This window comes from Triticum urartu, chromosome 3A (genome assembly GCF_056163025.1).
Source record: "Triticum urartu cultivar PI428250 chromosome 3A, HENAU_Tu73, whole genome shotgun sequence".
Lineage (NCBI taxonomy): Eukaryota > Viridiplantae > Streptophyta > Magnoliopsida > Poales > Poaceae > Triticum > Triticum urartu.
In genome coordinates, this window is record NC_141875.1 from 727,891,135 (window position 1) to 727,912,221 (window position 21,087).

At 45.4% G+C, this 21,087-nt stretch overlaps 1 protein-coding gene across 4 annotated transcripts in view; it reads left to right on the forward strand.

The window, feature by feature from the left end:
* The first annotated feature begins 10,957 nt into the window (after positions 1-10,957).
* The window catches only part of LOC125546248 (F-box/FBD/LRR-repeat protein At1g13570), a 137,323-nt gene continuing 127,193 nt past the window's right edge, over positions 10,958-21,087 (forward strand). The window contains exons 1-7 of one of the 4 annotated variants that reach the window (XM_048710460.2): positions 10,958-11,156; positions 12,621-13,456; positions 13,553-13,708; positions 13,809-14,063; positions 17,069-17,911; positions 17,995-18,150; positions 18,249-18,765. In XM_048710460.2, the coding sequence (XP_048566417.2) occupies positions 12,635-13,456; positions 13,553-13,708; positions 13,809-14,063; positions 17,069-17,911; positions 17,995-18,150; positions 18,249-18,524 (2,508 nt within the window). In that variant the 5' untranslated portion in view covers positions 10,958-11,156; positions 12,621-12,634 and the 3' untranslated portion in view covers positions 18,525-18,765. Of the gene's footprint in view, positions 11,157-12,620; positions 13,457-13,552; positions 13,709-13,808; positions 14,064-17,038; positions 17,943-17,994; positions 18,184-18,248; positions 18,766-21,087 lie in introns of those variants that run through there. The other 3 variants (XM_048710459.2, XM_087514295.1, XM_087514296.1) reach the window with 3 other exon arrangements.

A 21,087-nucleotide genomic window follows, 5' to 3' on the forward strand; every position in this document is an offset into this window, starting at 1 on the left:
GACAGACTCGAGTGGCCTTATCTTCGAGCTATTATGTTAAAGTTGGGTTTCAGCCGGCAATGGGTAGACACAGTGATGAGCATGATCAGTTCAGTTTCTTTCTCCGTACAGTTCAATGGTGAGAAGCTTGAGAGTTTTATACCATCTCGGGGTATTCGACAGGGAGATCCAATCTCCCACTATCTTTTCTTGATTGCAGCAGAGGGCCTTTCGTGCCTCCTAAAAACCAGTTCTCAATCGTCAGCACTTGGCGGGATCAAGGTGGCTCCAACAGCTCCGGTTGTAAACCACCTCCTGTTTGCGGACGATAGCCTGTTGCTCTTCAAGTCAAGTGTGGAGGGGGCAGTGGCAGTATCAAACCTGTTGGAAACGTACTCCAATGCCTCGGGGCAGCGAGTTAACCGTGAGAAATCCTCCATTTACTTCAGCAAGGGCTGCCCTCAAGTATTAAGAGATAACATCAAAAACCCTCCCCCTATTCGACAGTTCTGGTGGGGAAGTAAGAGGGGAAAGAGAAAGCCAAGCTGGGTTGGGTGGGATGTCATGACAAGACCAAAACATATGGGCGGACTCGGCTTCCGTGATATGGAGATTTTTAACTTGGCTTTATTGGCAAGACAGGCCTGGAGAGTAATGGACAACCCTAACTCCCTCAGTGCTAGAATTCTGAAAGCGGTGTATTTCCCTAATGCTACACTGTTGGAGGCTGAACTAGGAGGTCGACCGTCTCAGATTTGGAGGGCAGTGTTAGATGGGAGAGATATGCTCAGACTGGGAATCATCCGGCGAATTGGGAACGGAAAGACAACTGAGATATGGCAACATAATTGGCTCCCAAGGCAGGGGATGATGCGACCTATCACTTCCTTGATGCAGAACCCTCCCAGATTTGTCTCGCAGCTTATTACACCGGCTACGGCCGCTTGGAACGAACCTTTGGTTCGGTCAGTCTTCTTGCCAATTGATGCAGAGGCAATTTTGCGTATCCCGTTATGCACAAGAAATATCAATGATTTCTGGGCGTGGAGCGGAGAGACAAGGGGCATATTTTCTGTCAAGTCAGCATATAGAATTATACTAAACACCAAGCTTACCAGAGAAGGCTGGATTGAAGAGACGGCGGGTACTTCGGGATCGGAACGGAATAGTAACGATTGGGCTACCTTATGGAAGGCAGATATTCCTCCGAAAATTAAGCAATTCCTATGGAGGCTAGCGAGGAGTTCAATACCCACTGCAGATGTTCTCGAGCACCGGCACATGTTTGATTCTGATGCATGCAGGGTATGTGGGTCTCATGACTCCTGGCGACATACCATGCTGGATTGAACAATGGCCCGCTGTGTTTGGTCTCTAGCTGATGAGGAACTAGTCCAGGTGATGAGCCAACACATCATCAGTAATCCGCGGGACTGGTTGTTTGCTATGAATGAAGCGCTGTCGGCGGATATGTTTATGCGCATGGCTGTAACAATCTGGGCCATATGGAGCGCAAAGAGGAAAGTTGTGTACGAGGACATCCATCAGAGCCTGCTGTCCACCCACTTATTCATACAATCATACCTGGCAGATCTGCAGACTTTGAGGAAGCCAATGCGGGTGGGAGGCAGCACTAATGTACAACGACCAAGTCACTGGATCGCCCCCCGGGCTAACATGATGAAAATCAACGTAGATGCGGCTGTGGCCGGGAGACTGGGAGTGGGAGCAGTCAGAGCCATTGCCAGAGATGAGGGGGGAGCTTTTCTGGGCGCCTCAACGTTTGGCTTCAAATCTATCTCTGATCCTACCACTCTCGAAGCACTTGCGGTTCAAGAATCTTTGGACTTGGTAGATGACCTGCATCTCCGCTCTATTCAGGTGGCAACGGATTGCAGGACCGTGGCTGATGATATCGAGCATCAAAGTGGAGGGGTTTATGGCGCAATTATTCATGAAATACTAGAACACTCTCGTAGTTTTTCTTTTTGTGTTTTCTCTCATGAGTATAGGAGCTCGAATGTCGAGGCTCACAATTTAGCGAAGCATGCTTTAAAGCTCGGAGAGGGCCGCCATGTTTGGTTAGGCCACCCCGGAAACCTCTCTTTCGTCCCTGTAACTTTGGTGACGGATCAATAAAAGCTTCGTGAATTGTCTCAAAAAAAAAGTTACCAAACCGAGTCGACCGATCCGATCGGCTCCGATGCGCTGGCTCCACGTATGTTACGCCGCCTCTGTAAACTGATCTTAATCCTTGCCTGCTTCTGATTGCTTCTGACACGAGCAGAACTCCCGTCGTTCCATCGATCTTTCCCGGTCGCACTGCTCGACCACCGATCAATTCAGCGAATTCTGCTCCACCTCTCGATCAACAATCCACAGCCTCCTCGTAACTTTGCTCATGATACCACTTGTTAGAATAAATTCGAGGCACTCTGTCGATCTACCAAGGACCAAACAATCACACGAGGCACAACACCGAGATTTGTTAACGAGATTTACCATCATGGCTACATCTCCGGGGCCTGACTACGGGCGCTCCTCCCCATGATACGGCTACAATACCGCACCCCGGCCGCCCGGGCGCCGGCACACGCCGCCGGCTCCCCCGCGTGCCCGTGCTATTATGTTGGCATATGTTACATCGTGTGTCTACCCCTGATATATATGAGAGGCCTGGGATACAAGTGTCCTATTAGGACACAACTCCTACCCTGTTTACACACAATCCAAAACCAAGTTCAACTGTAACCTACCTTGTACAATAATATTCGACACAACTCTAACACTATTAACGTTAACTCGACGGCTAGTTTTTGGTTTTCCACCTATCGCTTTTTTTGGCAATTCTTTCATGGAGTATGAGCTGAAACTTACGAAGCTACATCAAGATGTGACAAAAGAGTGTGTAAATACGTGTGTGTACGTACATCTGCTACAAACAACCTTAGACAAAAGGCCATTGTACTTGCTAGGCTCACCAGGTGTCGCCGTGCGAGAGAAAATTCCTAGAGATGATGAACGATGCATACGAGCATTTTCTTGAGAACTCGAACCCATTGACGCCCAAAGGCTTTACGAGGTGCTTTAGACACACAACCATTTTGGAGGACACACTTATGTACAAGATGGAAGTCGTCATTGAAAGAGTACGCGCTAGCAAATCGTCATAGTCAGGGATTGGAAGACACACACACACAATGCTTCCAGCACCAGAGCGAGCCCATCAAAACAAAGTCAGTGTGAAAATAGCTGGAAGCGCATGCTCAATGCAGGGGCGCGTTGCGTGTTAATAAAGGGCCAAGAGGCCGGCGGCTTACAGGAGGTTAGGGTTTAGGTTAGGTGTGGATTGATCTCCAAGCTAACTACAGGATCATATCTCAACAACCTAACCTATCCTAACAGATTACAACACACACGCCACGCCCTAGCTAATAGAACAATTACAATATTTAACACTCCCCCTCAATCACAACTATCTAAGTTGAGATTGCGTCTAAAAACCTCCAGCTGCCGCAATGATAGTGGTTTAGTGAAAACATCCGCTACTTGATCACCAGTGGGAACAAACCGAATGTCCAGAAGCTTATTGGCAACCCTCTCACGAACAAAGTGATAATCAATCTCAATGTGCTTTGTCCTAGCATGAAAAACTGGGTTGGCAGAGAGATAAGTAGCACCAAGATTATCACACCAAAGAGAAGCTGCAGATGGGTGACAAATGCCTAACTCTGTTAACAGATTCTGTACCCAAATGATCTCAGCAGTAGCATTTGCTAAGGCCTTGTACTCAGCTTCAGTACTTGATCTAGACACAGTAGCTTGCTTGCGTGCACTCCAGGAAATCAAGTTACCACCAAAAAACACTGCAAAGCCTCCGGTAGATCTCCGGTCATCAGGACAACCTGCCCAGTCTGCATCTGAAAAGGCACTAACAAGCGTAGAATTTGACTTAGCAAGTTTGAGACCATGACTCTTGGTTGCCTGGAGGTACCTCGGAATTCTTTTTACATCTGTCCAATGAGTACTAGTGGGAGCATGCAGGAACTGACAAACTTTGTTAACTGAGAGAAAAATATCTGGCCTAGTTAAAGTTAAGTACTGCAAAGCTCCTACAACACTCCTGTACCTGGTGGAGTCCTCAGCTCCAAGCTTCGAACCATCATAAAGAGACAACTTCTCTGAGGTAGACAAAGGAGTTGGAGAAGGCTTGTAGCCTTTCATGCCCACTCGCTTAAGGATATCTTGGACATATTTTTCTTGAGACAGAACAATTCCACTAGCAACACGCTTTACCTCAATCCCAAGGAAAAAATGAAGACTGCCCAAATCCTTGAGCGCAAAATCCATGCGCAGATCCTTAAGGAGTGCATCGACTGCTCTAGTGGAGGAGCTGGTGACAATAATATCATCGACGTAAATAAGCATAAAGATAGTTATTCCATGTCGATGGTAAAAGAACAGTGAAGTGTCTCCCTTGGAGGCAGAAAACCCAAGAGACTGCAACTTGGAATACAAACGATAGTACCAAGCTCGAGGTGCTTGTTTCAAGCCATAAATTGCTTTATCAAGCTTGCAGACATGTCGTGGCAAAACGGAACTTTCATACCCAGGAGGCTGCTTCATAAACACTTCTTCTTTCAGAACACCATGCAAAAATGCGTTCTTAACATCTAGTTGTCGCATGCACCAATTTTGAGATACTGCAACTGAAAGAATTAACCTGATAGTAGCAGCTTTGACCACGGGGCTAAAGGTGTCCTCATAATCAATTCCGTACCTTTGCTTGAAACCTTTGACAACAAGACGTGCCTTATACCTGTCAATGGTGCCATCAGATTTCCGCTTGACCTTGTACACCCATTTGCAGTCAATGACATTCCTCCCCCTAACTAGAGGCACCAGGCGCCACATGTTATTCTCAATAAGAGCAGAAAATTCTTCATCCATGGCTTGTCTCCACTTGGGATCTCCCAGAGCATCTTGCAACATCTTCGATTCTCCTGTGGCACAGAAAGAGCCCCAACGAACACACCCATCATTATAAACCTTGGGTTTAGCAATACCACTTTGCGGCCGAGTACGGGGACAGGCGGGAGGAGGTGGAGTTGGCCGAGCGTGCTGGAGCTGAAGACGGTTGGGCGTAGATGAGACAGCTGAGTCGGAAGAGGCAGACACGGGCGCAGAAGATCCTGAATCCGCTGCCTGTAGAGAAGCAGACGGATCCGGTGTGGCAGCCGATGACGAACTGCCACTTGGCAGTTCCGGAGTGGGCGCTGGGCGGGAGGGAATCCGCGCCGCACCGGTTTCTGGGCTTCCAGCCCCACCGCCACCACGTGGGCCTCGTCCAGCCGACCCGCCGGGAGACTGCGCGTCGTCCCACGTGAGAGACAGCGCGGGGGTCGGCCCGCCAGGGGACAACGCCTCGGTGCGCCCGCCTGGTCCGCCTGGCCGCCCGCCTGGCCCGCCTGACCGCGCAGATCCCGGTGCGGATTCGCCTGCCGCGTCAGAGGGAGCTGATCCCGCGGTGGATTCACCTGGAATCGCTGCGGCAACAGATCCTGAGAGATCCTGTGGATCTTCTGTGGAGCTTCCTGTTGGCTGCATAAAATCATACGAGTTTTCACCAAAAAATGCAATATTTTCTTGCTCTGTTTCCTGCACACTTTCAGCTGGGTTAGTGGCATTAGGCATAGGCATATGATCAGCAGTAAAATCAACTCCCCCTTGACCAAAGCCAGGAGACGGTAAGAGGTGAGATGGCAAGAGTAGTAACTCCTTGCGAAGTTGGGCGCCGGCGTTGGAGTGGAGTTTGGCGAAAGGGAAAACTTGCTCATCAAAGACAACATCACGGGAAACATAGACACGGCCAGAAGCAATATCGAGGCACTTATAACCCTTGTGAAGAGTACTGTATCCTAAAAACGCACATTGCTTGGACCGAAACTCGAGTTTGTGTTTATTGAAAGGACGCAAGTTAGGCCACACAGCACAACCAAAGATGCGGAGAAAAGAATAGTTGGGTTTAGTGCCGAATAATTTTTCTAGTGGAGATTGGTTCTTGATAACTCTACTAGGTATGCGATTAATGAGATAGACTGCCGTGAGGAACGCTTCATCCCAAAATTTGAGCGGCATGAAAGCATGAGCAAGTAGAGAGAGACCAACTTCCACTATGTGTCTATGTTTTCGCTCCGCGGAGCCATTCTGTTGATGAGCATGTGGGCAAGAAACATGGTGTGTGATGCCAATGCGTTCAAAAAAGGAGTTCAACCGTTGGTACTCCCCACCCCAATCGGTTTGCATGGCAATAATCTTGCGACCAAAGAGACGTTCAACATGAGTTTGGAAGAGACGAAATTTCTCAAAGACATCAGATTTATTTTTGAGCAAATATATCCAGCTAAACTTGCTGAAATCATAAATAAAACTGACATGGTATTTCTGTCTTCCTACAGAGACGGGTCCAGGACCCCAAACATCTGAAAAAACAAGCTCTAAAGGAGCTGTAGACTCACTAGTTGAACGAGAATACGGTAGCTGATGGCTCTTGGCCATCTGACATGCATCACACACCAGAAGATGATCTTGTTTATTGGAGACAGGAAGATTGAAGTCACGGAGAATCTTTTGGACTACCGGAAGAGCGGGATGCCCTAGGCGCTTGTGCCACCGTGAGGTGGATGGCTTGACGGCAGCAAGGACTTGACGTTGAGGGGCACTTTGCCGTCCGGTCACGGAGAATAAACCCCATCTATTCTTGTTTTGCAGAATTGTTTTCCGGGTAGCCTGATCCTTAACAAGAAAGAATTCCGGGTGAAGTTCAATAAAGACATCATTATCACGCATAAGATTATAGGCAGAAAGAAGGCTTTGATCGACACTAGGAGCATGGAGAATATTTTTCAAGTGCAAGGAACCGGAGGGAGTAGATAGTACTGAATGACCGATATGCTCTATATCCATACCTTGACCACTAGCCGTGTGGATTTGGTCGGTGCCAGTGTAGCTGGACAGCTAGCTTCTCTAGTTCGCCTGTGACATGGTCTGTGGCACCAGTATCCAGATACCAGTTAGTATCCACGCCATAGGAGTGGGCAGAATGAGCAGCGCGAGAGTTGCCGCCCCCGCCGCCGCCACCGCGCCCACCATTGCCGCGTCCACCACCACCGCCACTGCCAGCAGGGTTGCGGACATTGTTGTTGAAGCTTTTGTCGAACCATTTCTTGCAGCGCCACGCACCGTGGCCCTCTTCCTTGCAGATTTGGCAGCGTTCACGGTCACCGCGATCACCTCCCTGTTGATGCGGCGCACCACCTCCGCCACCATGCCCTGAGTTGTCGGAGTAGTTGCCGCCACCGTAACCACCGCATCCGCCGCCCTGACCGCCGCGTCCGCCGCCATAACCGCCCCGACCACCCTTTGCAGCTAGGTTGGCAGAGTGATGAGCGGTGTAGGCAGCGTGCTGGGCAGCGATCCGGGCCTCCGCAGACAGCAGGAGCGAAAAGAGTTCGCTGAGACCGATCGGCCGATCGGTGGCAGCGCGCGTGGAGATGGAGGTGACAAAACCGTTGTAGTCGGGCTCGTGCATGAGTCCCTCGAGGATGTGCGAGACGACGTCGTCCTCGTCCAGGGGCTTTCCTGCAGCAGCGAGTTCGTCCGCCAGTCCCTTCATCTTCGTGAAGTAAGCGGAAGCAGAGAGATCACCCTTGCGGGCGTTGCCGATGGCCAAGCGGAGCTGGATCTGGCGCGCCCTGGACTGCGCGGAGAAGCTTTCTACCAGAGCTTGCCAGACGCCCGCGGCCGTGGTGTGGTTGGACACCTGCATGAGCACTTCGCGAGACAACGATGCAAGCAGAAAAGTAAGCACCTGTTGGTCTTAAGTCACCCAGATCGCATGCTCTGGATTGGGTATCTCAATGGTCTCCTTCTTCCCGTTGGTTTCCTTCTCGGTGACGATGACGGCAGCGGGTTCCTTGGTCGAGCCATCAAGGTAACCCATCATCGCCGCGTCCTTGACGTGCGGGAGGACTTGAACCTTCCACACCAGGAAGTTGTCGCGCGTCAGCTTCTCGGTGATGGTGTGGCCGAGCGAAGCAAGCGAAGGCATGGCCATGGTGAGGGAGGAGGAGGAAGATGACATAACCTAGATGAGATGGAAGAACTAGGCTCTGTATACCATGTGAAAATAGCTGGAAGCGCATGCTCAATGCAGGGGCGCGTTGCGTGTTAATAAAGGGCCAAGAGGCCGGCGGCTTACAGAGGGTTAGGATTTAGGTTAGGTGTGGATTGATCTCCAAGCTAACTATAGGATCATATCTCAACAACTTAACCTATCCTAACAGATTACAACATACACGCCACGCTCTAGCTAACAGAACAATTACAATGTTTAACAGTCAGAGTAGCCAGAAGGACTTATTATGACGCTCTAACATCTTTGCTTCCTTGCTATCCTCATTGACAGCTTGACCCCGCCTGTCAGCGTGGATCCATGGTCAGCCACACCTCGAGAGCCCGTGGACGAAGCACCTAAGGTGGACTTGCACGACGCTGTGTAGGATGGCATGTCCTGGCATGGCGTTGAAATCGTCTATGCGTTGCCATCACCTACTAGCTACTCACTCCATATCACATATAATCTTCAGTTTGGATATTGACACGGTCTTCAAGATTTACCTTCGACCACAAGTTTTAATCTAGAATGTACTTATAGCTAGTTCAAGAAATTTACTGTGCCGTGGATATACTTTTTGAGACAGCTTTAAGCATATAATTTACTAATTGTCAATCTAAATGTTTCAGAGAATATTTATAGTTCACATTTTAAAGTTCAACATAAAAATATTCTAAATGACATAGGTTTGTGGTAAGTATGTGTGATGTGAAACCAACCTATGGTTGGTTGGTTGTACCCCAGCCCACCAGGGATTAAACCGCAGGTTGACACTTTTTTTTGAGTAAACCTCAGGTTTGACAATTGTGTGTCAAATAAATGCGGAATGTTCTTTTAGCGGGGAGCGGGCAAGCGGCATTCTGTCTATGGTCAGGTGACTCGCCGGTTTAGCCATTCAAAGGTGCTCATAAAAATAAAATGTTCATGCATGCATTTATCAGGATGAGTGTATGTGTGTGAATATGAATGCCTACATTTATATTGTGGTACTAAAAATAATAGAGGAAGGAACTATCATCCTTGGACCCCACAAAAAAGAATAACCAATTGAGCACGGTCTTAAATAACTCCTTCTGTTTCATATTCAACACCACTTTCTATTTGTATGTCTAACTTTGATCATTAATATTGTCTATAAAATATGAGTTATGTGCCACAAAAGTATGTCATTGGATGCACTTTTTTAAAAAACTTTCTGATGATATAGTTTTGATGACATATAACCCATATTTTGTTGACCAAAATTATAAATCAAAGCTTGACACAAAAAATAAAGTGAGCCTATATACAAAAACGGAGGGAGTATGAGGTATCATCGCACGTGGTGCATGGAGTTCTTCATCCACCAGCCATGGGGATTAACTGGACAAAAAGTTGTTTTTGCAACAGCATCACAGTCGATCGTTGGCATGACCGTGGTGCGAAAAGCATTGATATCTAACTAGAGTGATAGCTACTTTCTCTGTTTCAAAATAAGTGTCGTGAACTAAAATCACAACAATTATTTTGAAATAGTGGAGTGCATTGTTGGTCTCTAAACTATTTCACGGGTGCCATGTAGGTCCTCAAGCTATGAAAATCAGCATCTAGGACCTCGAATTGCAGTAAGTGTGTCATTCAGGTCAAAAATATGTCCGCCCTCGCCTGACGAGCCAGCTAACGCCTTTGATCCGTGACACGTCGGATAAGGGCCCCGCAAGGTAACGGCCGGTGACAGAAATATGCACATGAATTCAAATAAATTCCAGGGAATGATAAATGCACTTCAGTCCAAATAAATTCAAATTCTTGTTTTCAAAAAATGTTTTTGACAAAGGAAAAAATGTTCAAGACTTTAAAAAAATGTTTGCGAATGATAATTTTGAAAATGTGTTCACAAACCACAAATTAAGGAACATTTAAAGTCGCGAACGATAAATTTGAAAACGTTACTAATATTTTTAAAGTTGTGAACAATTTTCACTATTCACAAACATTTTTTGAGATATTGAACTTTAAATTAATGAACATTTTGTAATTCATAAACATATTATCAAATTCATGAACATTCTTTTAACTCCAAACGTTTTTGGAAAACTGTGAACATTTTAAAATTCATGATAAATTAAAAAATCACAATTTTAAAAAAATTAATGAACATTTATGAAATTTGTGTATTTTTTTTCAAATTCATAATCCACGAACATTTGTTTTTTCATATTTGCAAAGATTTTTTGTGGTTCGTGAACATATTTTGAAATTAACATTCGTGAATAATATTGGTGGTTTGCAAACATATAAATTATTTTCTTTTAACATTTATCGTTCGCAAAGGGAAGGACCCATCTTTAACAAAAGGGGAAGCACAGTTTGTGTCCTCAATTCTTGCTATCTCTTGCAAGAGTGACACTCCATGGCCCGGAGCGAGGGGTCGCCTCAACGGCAAGTCGACCCCATTCGGAGATGGTTCAATGTCTTTGATGCTACGAGGTCCGATGGTTTCTCGAGGAGGCGTGGTTTCAGTCTTGTTGAGTAGTTTAAGTCATCTATTTTTAAGTGCATTGTCTCCTATTTTCATGCATGGTGTTGGGCTAGTGGCATCTATGACACTGGCTTGAGTGCCTTTTGTTTTACCTGCTTGTCTGAAGATTTTCTCACCACTTTTTTATGCGACGTTACAAATTAATATAATCCACCTTTTATGAAAAAAAAACAGAATGTCGGGCCATTCATTTATTCAGCCCAAGGTAAGGACTAACGTCAAAGAAAAAGAAAGGCCCATCATCTAAAAAGAGTAAAAGAAAGGCCCAAGATAAGGAGTAGCCCATCCACCCACCTCCTGGTGGTCGCCCGTCCCATTGGCGCATCTCGCCCCCGTTCGGCGGCGGCGGCGGCGGCGTAGATCCGGCGTGGCGTTGCGCCCCCGTTCCTCGCCCCTCGTCGCTCCGCAGCGCCCGCGCTCCCCAAGGCCGCAGCACGCGAGCGGCGCGGCCTTCGTTGGTTATTGAAGAAACAACACTCCGTAAGTTATTTTGGCTTCCCGTTTCATGAGATTTGTTCGCACAGATTGTTCAATTCTGTCGGCTATCAGATTGCCCCATGTATCGTGATTGTACCGTTCAATTCTGTATAAGTTACTGAAGAACCAGTATCGTGATTTGTATAGTTCAATTCTGTCGGCTATCAGATTGCCCCAGAGCCCCGTGAGGACTAATGGGATTTTTTTGTGACAATAGGAGATTATAATACTGTATGTTCTACAGAGTACTCTGTAGTTGTAGTTAATCTTAATGCTGTTCGCCTGCTTTTTACATCCAGTTGCTTAACTGAATCCAGTTTAGTAGTACTACTCTGTTATTCTCTAGCTCTGCAGCGCTAATTTCGCAGAATTAATCTTTTCCTAGCTACCATGTTGACCAAAGTCTTGTACTTTTTTTTTGAAACTGTCACTGGGGGAGACTCCCCACCTGAATATATTTCGAAAAGTAATAGTTCAGACAAGATGAGAGGTGAAAAAATCCCGCCACAATCCGGCGTGGATTTTTTGATCCGCCTTTTTAAGGCGGTGAGACCATAGAGTGAGGTCAGAGATAATAGCCCTAATTACATCATATGGAGAAGGGGACAAGTCCCTAAAGGTTTTGGTGTTGCGAGCATCCCAAATTTTCCATAATATGAGTAGCAGTATAAAAGGCCAGACTGACTGAGGTAGGCCGTGCTGAACCGGCGCATTCCACAAGTCAGACAGGGAGTGACGGGGCAGCAGCCCAATGGCAGCCCAAATGGAGGCAGCCATCGGACATGTGAAGAAGTGGTGAGCACGGTCTTCTGGCGCGGCGTTACAACACGGGCACGACGGAGAGTCGATGATGGTCTTGCGATGTAGATTTGCCCGCGTGTTTAACCTGTCCAGATAGAATAGCCAGCCAAACACCCGAACCCTAGTAGGATCACGAGAGTCCGAGATGTGGGTAAGAGATGGATCCGATAGCTAGGACTCAAGAGCAGCGTAGGCGCCATTAGTGGAAAAAGCGGCGCCGTTAAGCAAGGACCTGTCGTCGGGTACTCCTGTAACGCACACTCCCTGCAACAAAGATCTCAAGGAAGCAAGTTCATTGGTAGCGGTTAAGGTTAGCATTGTAGTTAATTTTGGAACTAGAATGACATAACTGCTAAATCTGCATTTTGTGCTTGCAGCATGGGACATGGTTGCTCTTTGAGATCACAAATTAGGGTATTGTAACACATGTCAAATGATAATCAAGCCTTTCAGCTTACCAACTCAGTAGTCAAGTTTAGTTCTTTCTGTTCATACAAACATACCGGACTTGCTTCGCTAAACTGATATCTCTTGCTGATTTCTTATTTATTTTTTGTTATGAAGAAGCAACTTAGGGCGCTGTTTAATTTTTGCATGTATTGTAGTTTCAGTGATATGTGGTAGACTACACGCTAATTTAGGCTCCCTGTCTTCTGGAATTGCTAGGCCGTTCTGAAGAAATGAGTGCGTGTAAGAAGGCCAGGGCGGAAGCTACATATGTTGTGAGTTCAGACAGACTTAGCAGTCTACCTCCAGAGTTAAAGGGCGACATCCTTTCCCGTCTGAATGTCAAAGAAGCGGTTAAGACTAGCACCTTATCAAGTACTTGGAGGGATGCATGGACTAATATGCCAAAAATATTTCTGCGCGATGGAAATTTTGCAAGAACCAAGTTCGTCACATTAGTTGATATGGTGCTATCACTCCACAACGGAACTGTAGATATGTTTGACATTTCAGGTAGCAAAACTTACCATGATGAGTTCGGTAGGTGGATGCGCATGCTTTCTAGGAGATCACCAAGATCAGTTACAATCAGGTTGAACTCAGGGCCAGGGTATAGGATTCCTTCATGTCTATTTTCTATCGGCGATTTGAGGGTTCTGCACCTGCAAAACTGCGTCATCAGCTTGCCCCGGGTATTCCAAGGTTTCAAGAGATTAACTCACCTGGACTTGAAAAATTTCTCCTCCACAGACATGGACATCCAAAATCTGGTCTCCTTCTGCCCCGTACTGAGTTGTTTGAAACTAGCTTCTTTTGAGGGCATCAACTATCTAAACGTTCAAGCTCCTAAACTGAAACGTCTTCATGTTTTTGGGGACTTTGAAGACATTAATTTAGATGCCCCTAATTTGGAGGTGGCCATTCTCTCTCTTGCTCATGAAGCTAAAGCACATCAATCTGTTCCAATTGCGCATGACATGGAAAGCCATGTCAAGAAGTCATTGGGAGACCTAAGTGGCATCAAAACACTTGGAATTAGTGGCATTTTCATGAAGGTAAGCTATTATTAGCTCCACCATTGCTATGGCCTTCTTCTGCATCCCGAGTTCCTGACTAATCTCTGTTGCCACTTCTTTAATTTATTGTTGCAGTATATATCAAAATGGTGCATACTTACAAAGTTCCCTGCCGTATTTCATCGCCTCGAGCATATTTATCTTGTGATATGCTTTTGGGACCAGAGGCAAGTCTTGGCCACTTGTTCGCTGTTTCAGAATGCCCCTAACTTAAAGAAGCTTGACATGTGGGTAAGTCTGCCTCCAGTAAATCCTCTCCCTCCCTCAGTTATCCAATCCATGTTCATTCTTGTATTTATGTCACCTAATAACTTGTGAAAAAAAAATTCAGGATCACTCTTCGAGCACATTGGATCAGGATCAGGCGAGCATTCAAGAGCTTACCATGCAAGTGCAACTGGATCATCTCGTAACAGCCAGTGTGAAAGATTTCAGGGGCCTGGACTGCGAAGTCAATTTCCTGGCAAAGCTACTGAGTTGGGCGCCGGCTCTGGAAGAAGTGAAGATAGAATGGACGGGCAAAACAGAGTGCAGCATGGTTCTTGCCAAGCTATTAGCTCTGCCAAGGGTGTCTCCCAGGGCCAAGGTCATTGTTACTTTTTTATAAGCATGCATCCCTGCAGTCTACAGAGCATCCCCCATCACTTTGCCGGTTTAATTTGCAGCCAAGTAGAACTATTTCAGCTTTTTTTATGCCAAGACTAGATGGTGGTTATTTATGTGTGCATTTGACACAATTCATCAGGCAGAGGGAGTACTTAATGTGCTACTATTAGCAAATGTTTTCCTTTCTTGAGCCGGAGACACACAAGCCGCTGTTGCCCTTCCTCAACTGCGCCAGTTCAGCTAGTCCTTTTTTGTCCCTTTGTTCTGCGTATCGTAAATTCCTGCTTATAGCAAATGAGACAAATATATCTTTCCAATTCCGGGGTGCTCCGCATTGCGTGTACCAATTCATGAAACCCCCCAGCCCCTGAAAATTGAATGTCCATTGGTAGTCCAATTCATGAGTATTCAGTATTTGCCGAAAGATTATGTGCGTATTTTTTTGAGGGGTTTATTTTTTTTGAGGAGTTTATGTGCGTATATCTTTTAGGAGATTATGTGCGATATATGGTATATAACATGAGAAAAAGGAAAAGCGGCCGCTATTTATTCAGCATTCAGCCCAATATAACCCACCTACCCTGACACCACATGGCCGAGTGGCCCAATGTGTCCCCAGGGTTTCCAAGCGCGGCGGCTCAAGCATCCGGCGTGGCGTCACGGCGGCATCTGCGCTCCGGCTCGGTCTGCAGGCCGTGTTGGGCAGCGCCCGCCCGCAAGCCCAAGCCTGCAACTCCATAGCGTCGCCTTCCCGTTCTTTGTCGCTCCTGCAGCAACTCCGTATGCTCGGTTTGCTGCCAGTTTATAGTATTACTGTAACTGCATAACCTGATATGGTTAAGTTCATGAGCCCCGTGAGGATTAATTAATGACTAGCAACCGAGGCTTGTTTCGATTCTTGTTGATCTTACTGCTGTTCACATACTTGTTTAGATTCAGTTGCTTAACTGAATCCAGTTTAGTACTACTCTGTTACCTACTCCCTTAGTCCTGAATTACTTGTCTTATACGGATGCCGTATCTAAACACGTTTTAGTATTTTTTATTCTCTAGCACTGCAGTGCTAATTTCTCAGAATTAACATTTTCCTAACTAGCACGTTGATTTGGCACACATAAAGTTTGTTAACTGTCGGTTGAAATCTAATCTTGTAATTATTATTGCCACACATAATCGTTGATTCAACTAGTGGCATGATTTTAAGCTAGTACATGTCAATCATGCTTATAGTTAATGTTGGAATAATCAAGCTTTTCAGTTCACCAACTCCAGTAGTTGAGTTCAGTTCTGTGAATGGAAACACACTAGACTTGTCTCCCTAAACTCCCATCTCTCAGTTGTAGTTTATTTTGTTTTTCTATGAACAAGCAACTTAGCAAACCATTTACTTTTTGCATGTATTGTATTTTCAGTAATATGTGGTAGAATCGATGTTTTGGAAATGAATTAATTCCATTTTTACCCCCATGATTCACCCTTTTGACAGATTTTACCCATTTTTGAGAAAATCCTCAATTTATACCCCCATTTATCACCTTTGTGGCACATTTTACCCCCTTGTGACAGAATTGACCCCCAATTTGTTGCTGATTTGACATGCCACGTAGGCGGTTCAGTACCGTCATGCTACGATTGCCAATACCATTATGCTCGCTCAGGTTAAGTACTTCATTAAATCACCACGTGCAATCCAGGGCAGGTTGCTTGTAGCAGCAATACCCTTAATAGTATCCCATGTTTTGTACCTTTCTGGAATTTGTTCCTCACCATAAACAAGAGTTACACACCACAGTTCAGGACCAACACCATCTATCTTAGCATCTATGTGATACTGGGAATAACTTAAAACTTTGAGCTTTATTAGATTGTTCCAAAAGAGACCAAGTCCACGACTCCTACCAGAGCTACTAACTGCAAAACTGCAATGAAAATCAAAAGAAGGCTGGCTATTCAAGCATTCAGTCAGACTAGCCTACCACGCCTCCCTACTCATACATGGCCCAGTGGCCCAGTCTCTCCTCAAGCCCAATTCTGAAGCCACTACGAAATTGGAACCCTATCCTTTAAAAGGAAAAAAGAGAGGAAATTGGAACCCTAACCACGGCACGGCAGCAGGGCCCGGCCGGCGGCGCTCCTGCGTACGCATCCGGCCTGGCGTCGCGGCGACGTCCTCGCCCTTCTGTCCTCAGCGCTCCATCTTGGCGGTAGGCCGTGCTTGGCGGTGTCCAAGGCCCCACCAGGCGAGCGGCGTCATCTCCTCCCGTTATTCAGCGCTCCTGCAGCAACTGAGCGCGAGCGTCGTTGAGCCACATCGAACACCAAGAAGAGACATTGGAGTAAGTTGATTTGGCTTCCTATTTCATGAGTCGAACAATTTCAAGTTTTTTTATCAGTTGTATGAATCTATGCCCAAACCTGTGCTACATCTGTTGTACAATTAGTTGTACTGCATATGGTGTTATAATGTTGTTCAGATGCTTGTTTAGATTTGTTGCTTAACTTAATCCAGTTTATTACTACTATATTATTTACATTGTATTTTTCTATCTCTAACATCTAAAGTGACAATCTCGTTGGATTAATCTTTTCCTAGCTAGCATGTTGATTTGGTAAGAAAATTAGTTAATTGTCGGTTGGACCTTAGTATAGTGCATAGTATGCCAGACATAATCGTTGATCAAATTAGGACAGTCGTGACTGAGTAACCATGACTATAAGCTATTGCATCCCGATCATACTTATATTTAATGTTGGAATAATCAAGTTTTTCAGCCTACCTACACCAGTAGTCGAGTTCAGTTCTGTTAATAGAAACATGCCGGCTTGACTTGTTTCAAGAAACTCCCATCTTTTGACTGTTGCTTATTTTTTGTTTTGCCTTGAATAGGCAACTTACGCAGTGCACCATTTAATATTTGTATGTAGTGATATGTGGTAGAATCCTCGCTTATTTAGGCACCCCGTCTTTTGGAAATGCTACAACAGTTTTATCTGGATTCTGAAGCAATGAGTACCTGCAAAAAGACCAGGGCAGAAGCTACATCTGTTGTGAGTTCAGACAGACTGAGCAGTCTACCTCCAAAGATAAAGGGCAACGTCCTCTCCCATTTGGATGTCAGAGAAGCGGTTGGCACTAGCACCTTATCAAGTACTTGGAGGGATGCATGGACAGATATGCCAAAAATATCTTTGCGCGATAGAAATTTTATGCGAACCAGGTTCGTTACGTTGGTCGATATGGTGCTAGCACTCCAAAAGGGAACCATAGAAGAGTTTGATATATCAGGTAAAAAAAGTTACCATGATGAGCTCGCTAGGTGGATGCTCATGCTGTCAAGGAGATCACCAAGGTCAGTTACAATCAAGTTGAACTCAGGACCAAGGTATAAGATTTCCTCATGCCTCTTTTCTATCGGTGATTTGAAGTTTCTGCAACTGGAAAACTGCATCATCAGCTTGCCCCGAGCATTCCAAGGTTTCAAGAGCCTAACTTACCTGAGCCTAAACATTTTTTCATCCACAGACAGGGATATCCAAAATCTGATCTCGTTCTGCCCCGTCTTGACTGATTTGATATTAACTTCTTTTGTGGGCATCAACCGACTAAACATTCAAGCTCCTAAGCTAGAATATCTTAATGTATATGGGGACTTTGAAGACATTAATTTGGAGGCCCCTAATCTGAAGGTGGCCATTCTCTATCTAGGTCACCAAGCTAAACTATATCAGTCTGTTCCAATTGGGTATGACAAGGAAAACCATGTCAAGAAGTCATTGGGAAGCCTAAGTGAGATCAAGACACTTGGAATTACTGGCAGTTTCATGAAGGTGAGCTATTATTAGCTCCAGCATTGCTATGGTATTCTTCTGCCTTCTGACTAATCTGTGTTGACATTGTTTTCTTGTTCCAGTATCTATCAAAAGGGTGCATACTCACGAAGCTCCCAGTTGTGTTTACTCGCCTTGAGGATATTTATCTTACGATATGCTTTTGGGACCAGAGGCAAGTCTTGACCGCTTATTCATTATTTCAGAATGCTCCTAACTTGAAGAAGCTTGCGGTGTGGGTACGTATGCCAGCAAATCCTCTCCCTCCCTCACTCACCCAATCCATGTTTGTTGTGTTTGCGGCCCCTAATGAGTCATGTTTTTTTTTTTTTTGCAGAGTTACGCTTCGAGCACATGCGATCAGGATCAGGCGAGGATTCTAGAGCATACCCTGCAAATGCAAATGGACCATCTCGTAATGGCCTGTGTTGAATGTTTCCGGGGTCTTGACTACAAAGTCGATTTCGTGGCAAAGCTACCGAGTTGGGCACCTGATCTTGAAGAAGTGAAGATAGAATGGAAGGGTCAAACAGATTGCAGCATTGTTCTTGCCAAGCTATTAGCTCTGCCGAGGGTGTCTCCCAGGGCCAAGGTCATTGTTACATTTTGTTAAGAATGCTCCCCCATCGCTTTGCCGATGTAATTTGCTGCTGAGTTCATGTGAATGTACCAGCTTCGGCTAGTTGGTGGTTATATGTGTGCATCTAATGCAAATCATCAGGTAGAGGTTGTGTGTGTTGTCGAGGACATTGTGTGGGAGTATTTAATGTGCCACCAGCATGTGTTTTCCATATGAAACATTTGAGGAAGTTTTCCATATAAAACACTATCGTCTTGTGTTTTTGCAAGCAGTATTTACATGTTTACCAATGCAATCCCCGTGGTACAAATATGTGGTTATAGCGAAACAAATCATGTGATCAGGTGAAAAAACATCTGTGCCTGCTTGCCAGACAAAGCACCCAGATCAAAGGAGCAGCGGATTCTATCTACAGCCAGTCACCGAACATCAGTTGAGGTACGCTGTGACTATACCATGAATTTTGCTCTTGATTCCCCATGGGAGTAGTTAGATTGGGTACATCTGGTTGTAATATTTATACAGTCATAAATCAGAGATCTGGACATACTCTGCTCTTGGTTGCAGCAGCTTGTACTTGGCTCCAGTGATCTTAACATGCTCACGAGGCAACATCTACACTGAAATTCTGAGGCTCCAGCACCCAGATCTGATGGAAGGAATTATGGTGGCCACTGCCACTGGGGTGCTGAATTCCCTCCTCAGGAAGCTCGCGGAACTGATGAGTGACGAGTACAAGCTGCAGAAAGCTGTGAGGAGCAAAATCAGCTCACTGAAACTCGGCTGAGCAGCATCAATGCTTTTCTCAGGAAGTTGTCTGACAGGGAGGAATGGAGAGACCAGGTGAGAGAGATGCCCTATGAAATCGAGGACTGCATCGATAACTAGTTAACTACATGGACAAGCTCGACCATGAGCTGGATAAAGTAGGGTGGTATCATGGGCTTCATCCCCAAGAGCATCGGCAAGGTGAAAAATATTGGAGCTATCCATGGGATCTCTGGTCAGCTTGAGCAACTCAAACTCAAGTCGTGGAGACAAGCGAGCGATAGAAGAGGCTGTTGTGGGATGATGCGGCCAATTCTGGTGTCTCAAGAAAACAATTGACCCTAGAATGCCCACTCTGTATGCCGAGGCTACTGATCTTGTTGGTATTGTTGGTAGAAGGGATGAGCTCATTTAGTTGGTGGCTGACCTAGAGGAGAAACAGGTTCGAGAGAGAAGTCTCTAATGAAAACTATGGCCTCCAGGTCTTACTTTTATATCATATATAAAAATCAAAAATACCTTGCTGCAATTTATTTACTTTTTATTTGTTTTGCAATTTATTTATCTACCACTACAAGATTTGATCCTTACAGGTAACGAGTTCAAGGGGATTGACATCCTTGTTGCTCGCGTTGGGTGCAACTAATTGATTTTGTGTGTGCAGGTACTGTTCACAAGGCTTTGCGTGATTATCCTACTGAATTAATACCTTAGTTTTATTGAGCGGAATATTTATCTTTACTATGCTGCATCTCTTCTCATCTTCGGAAAAATCCCAATGCAGCTCACAAGTAGCACGTATCATCAAAGTTTGAATTCACTCGTCCGGATCTAAAACTTCATCAACACATATGGATGGAGGAAATATGAAACTCTAACTTGGGTATTTCGTATACCCCAGGCAAGGCTAATGTAATGGCCTATGCCTTGAGTCTCAAAGTCACATTGCAGCAACCTCATGGTACAACAAGGACAACCCCTTCTTCATTAAGAACTATGGAAGTTGAACCTCCATATTGTTGTCCGAGTTTCTCTCAATACCCTGGTTGTTGAACCAAATCTCGTGGGCGACATAAAGAGAATTCAGAAGTTTGACTCTGAAGTCTCTAAGATTAAGCGCTATCTCACAGGAGAAAAGCCCTCATTCTTCATCATTAATGATGATGAAACCTTGTACTTCAAAGGTCGCTTAGTGGTTCCCAGAGGAGATAACCTTGACATGAACCAGGATGTCATGAAAGAAGCTCATGACACACCTCTGTCTATTCATGCGGGTAGTACCAAGATGTACCAAGACATTCACCAGAGATTCTGGTGGTCCAACATGAAGCAAGACATTGCTCGCTATGTTGCTGAATGTGACGTTTGCCGTCGTGTCAAAGCAGAACATCAACAACCTGCTGGAACTCTGCAACCTCTTGCTATTCCTGAATGGAAATGGGACAATGTTGAGATGGACTTCATCACTAGATTTCCCAAATTGCAGAAGGGTCATGATGTTATTATTGTCGTCATTGATCGACTTTCCAAGGTTGCTCACTTTCTAGCCGTCAAGAAAATCATCACTGGTAGTCAGCTGGCAATTCTATATGTTTTCATAATTGTTTCACTCCACGGTATTCTGTTGGTAATCAGTTCATACCGTGGCAGCCTTTTCACTTCAAGAATCTTGTGAAGTTTCCAGGAAGCTATGAGAACTCATCTGACCTTTAGCACTGCTTTCACCCTCAGTCCTAGGGTTAAGTTGAACGAGTCAACCAAATTCTTGAGGACATGCTTCGAGCTTGTGTCATTTCCTTTGGCAAGAAATGTGAGGAATCTCTCCCCT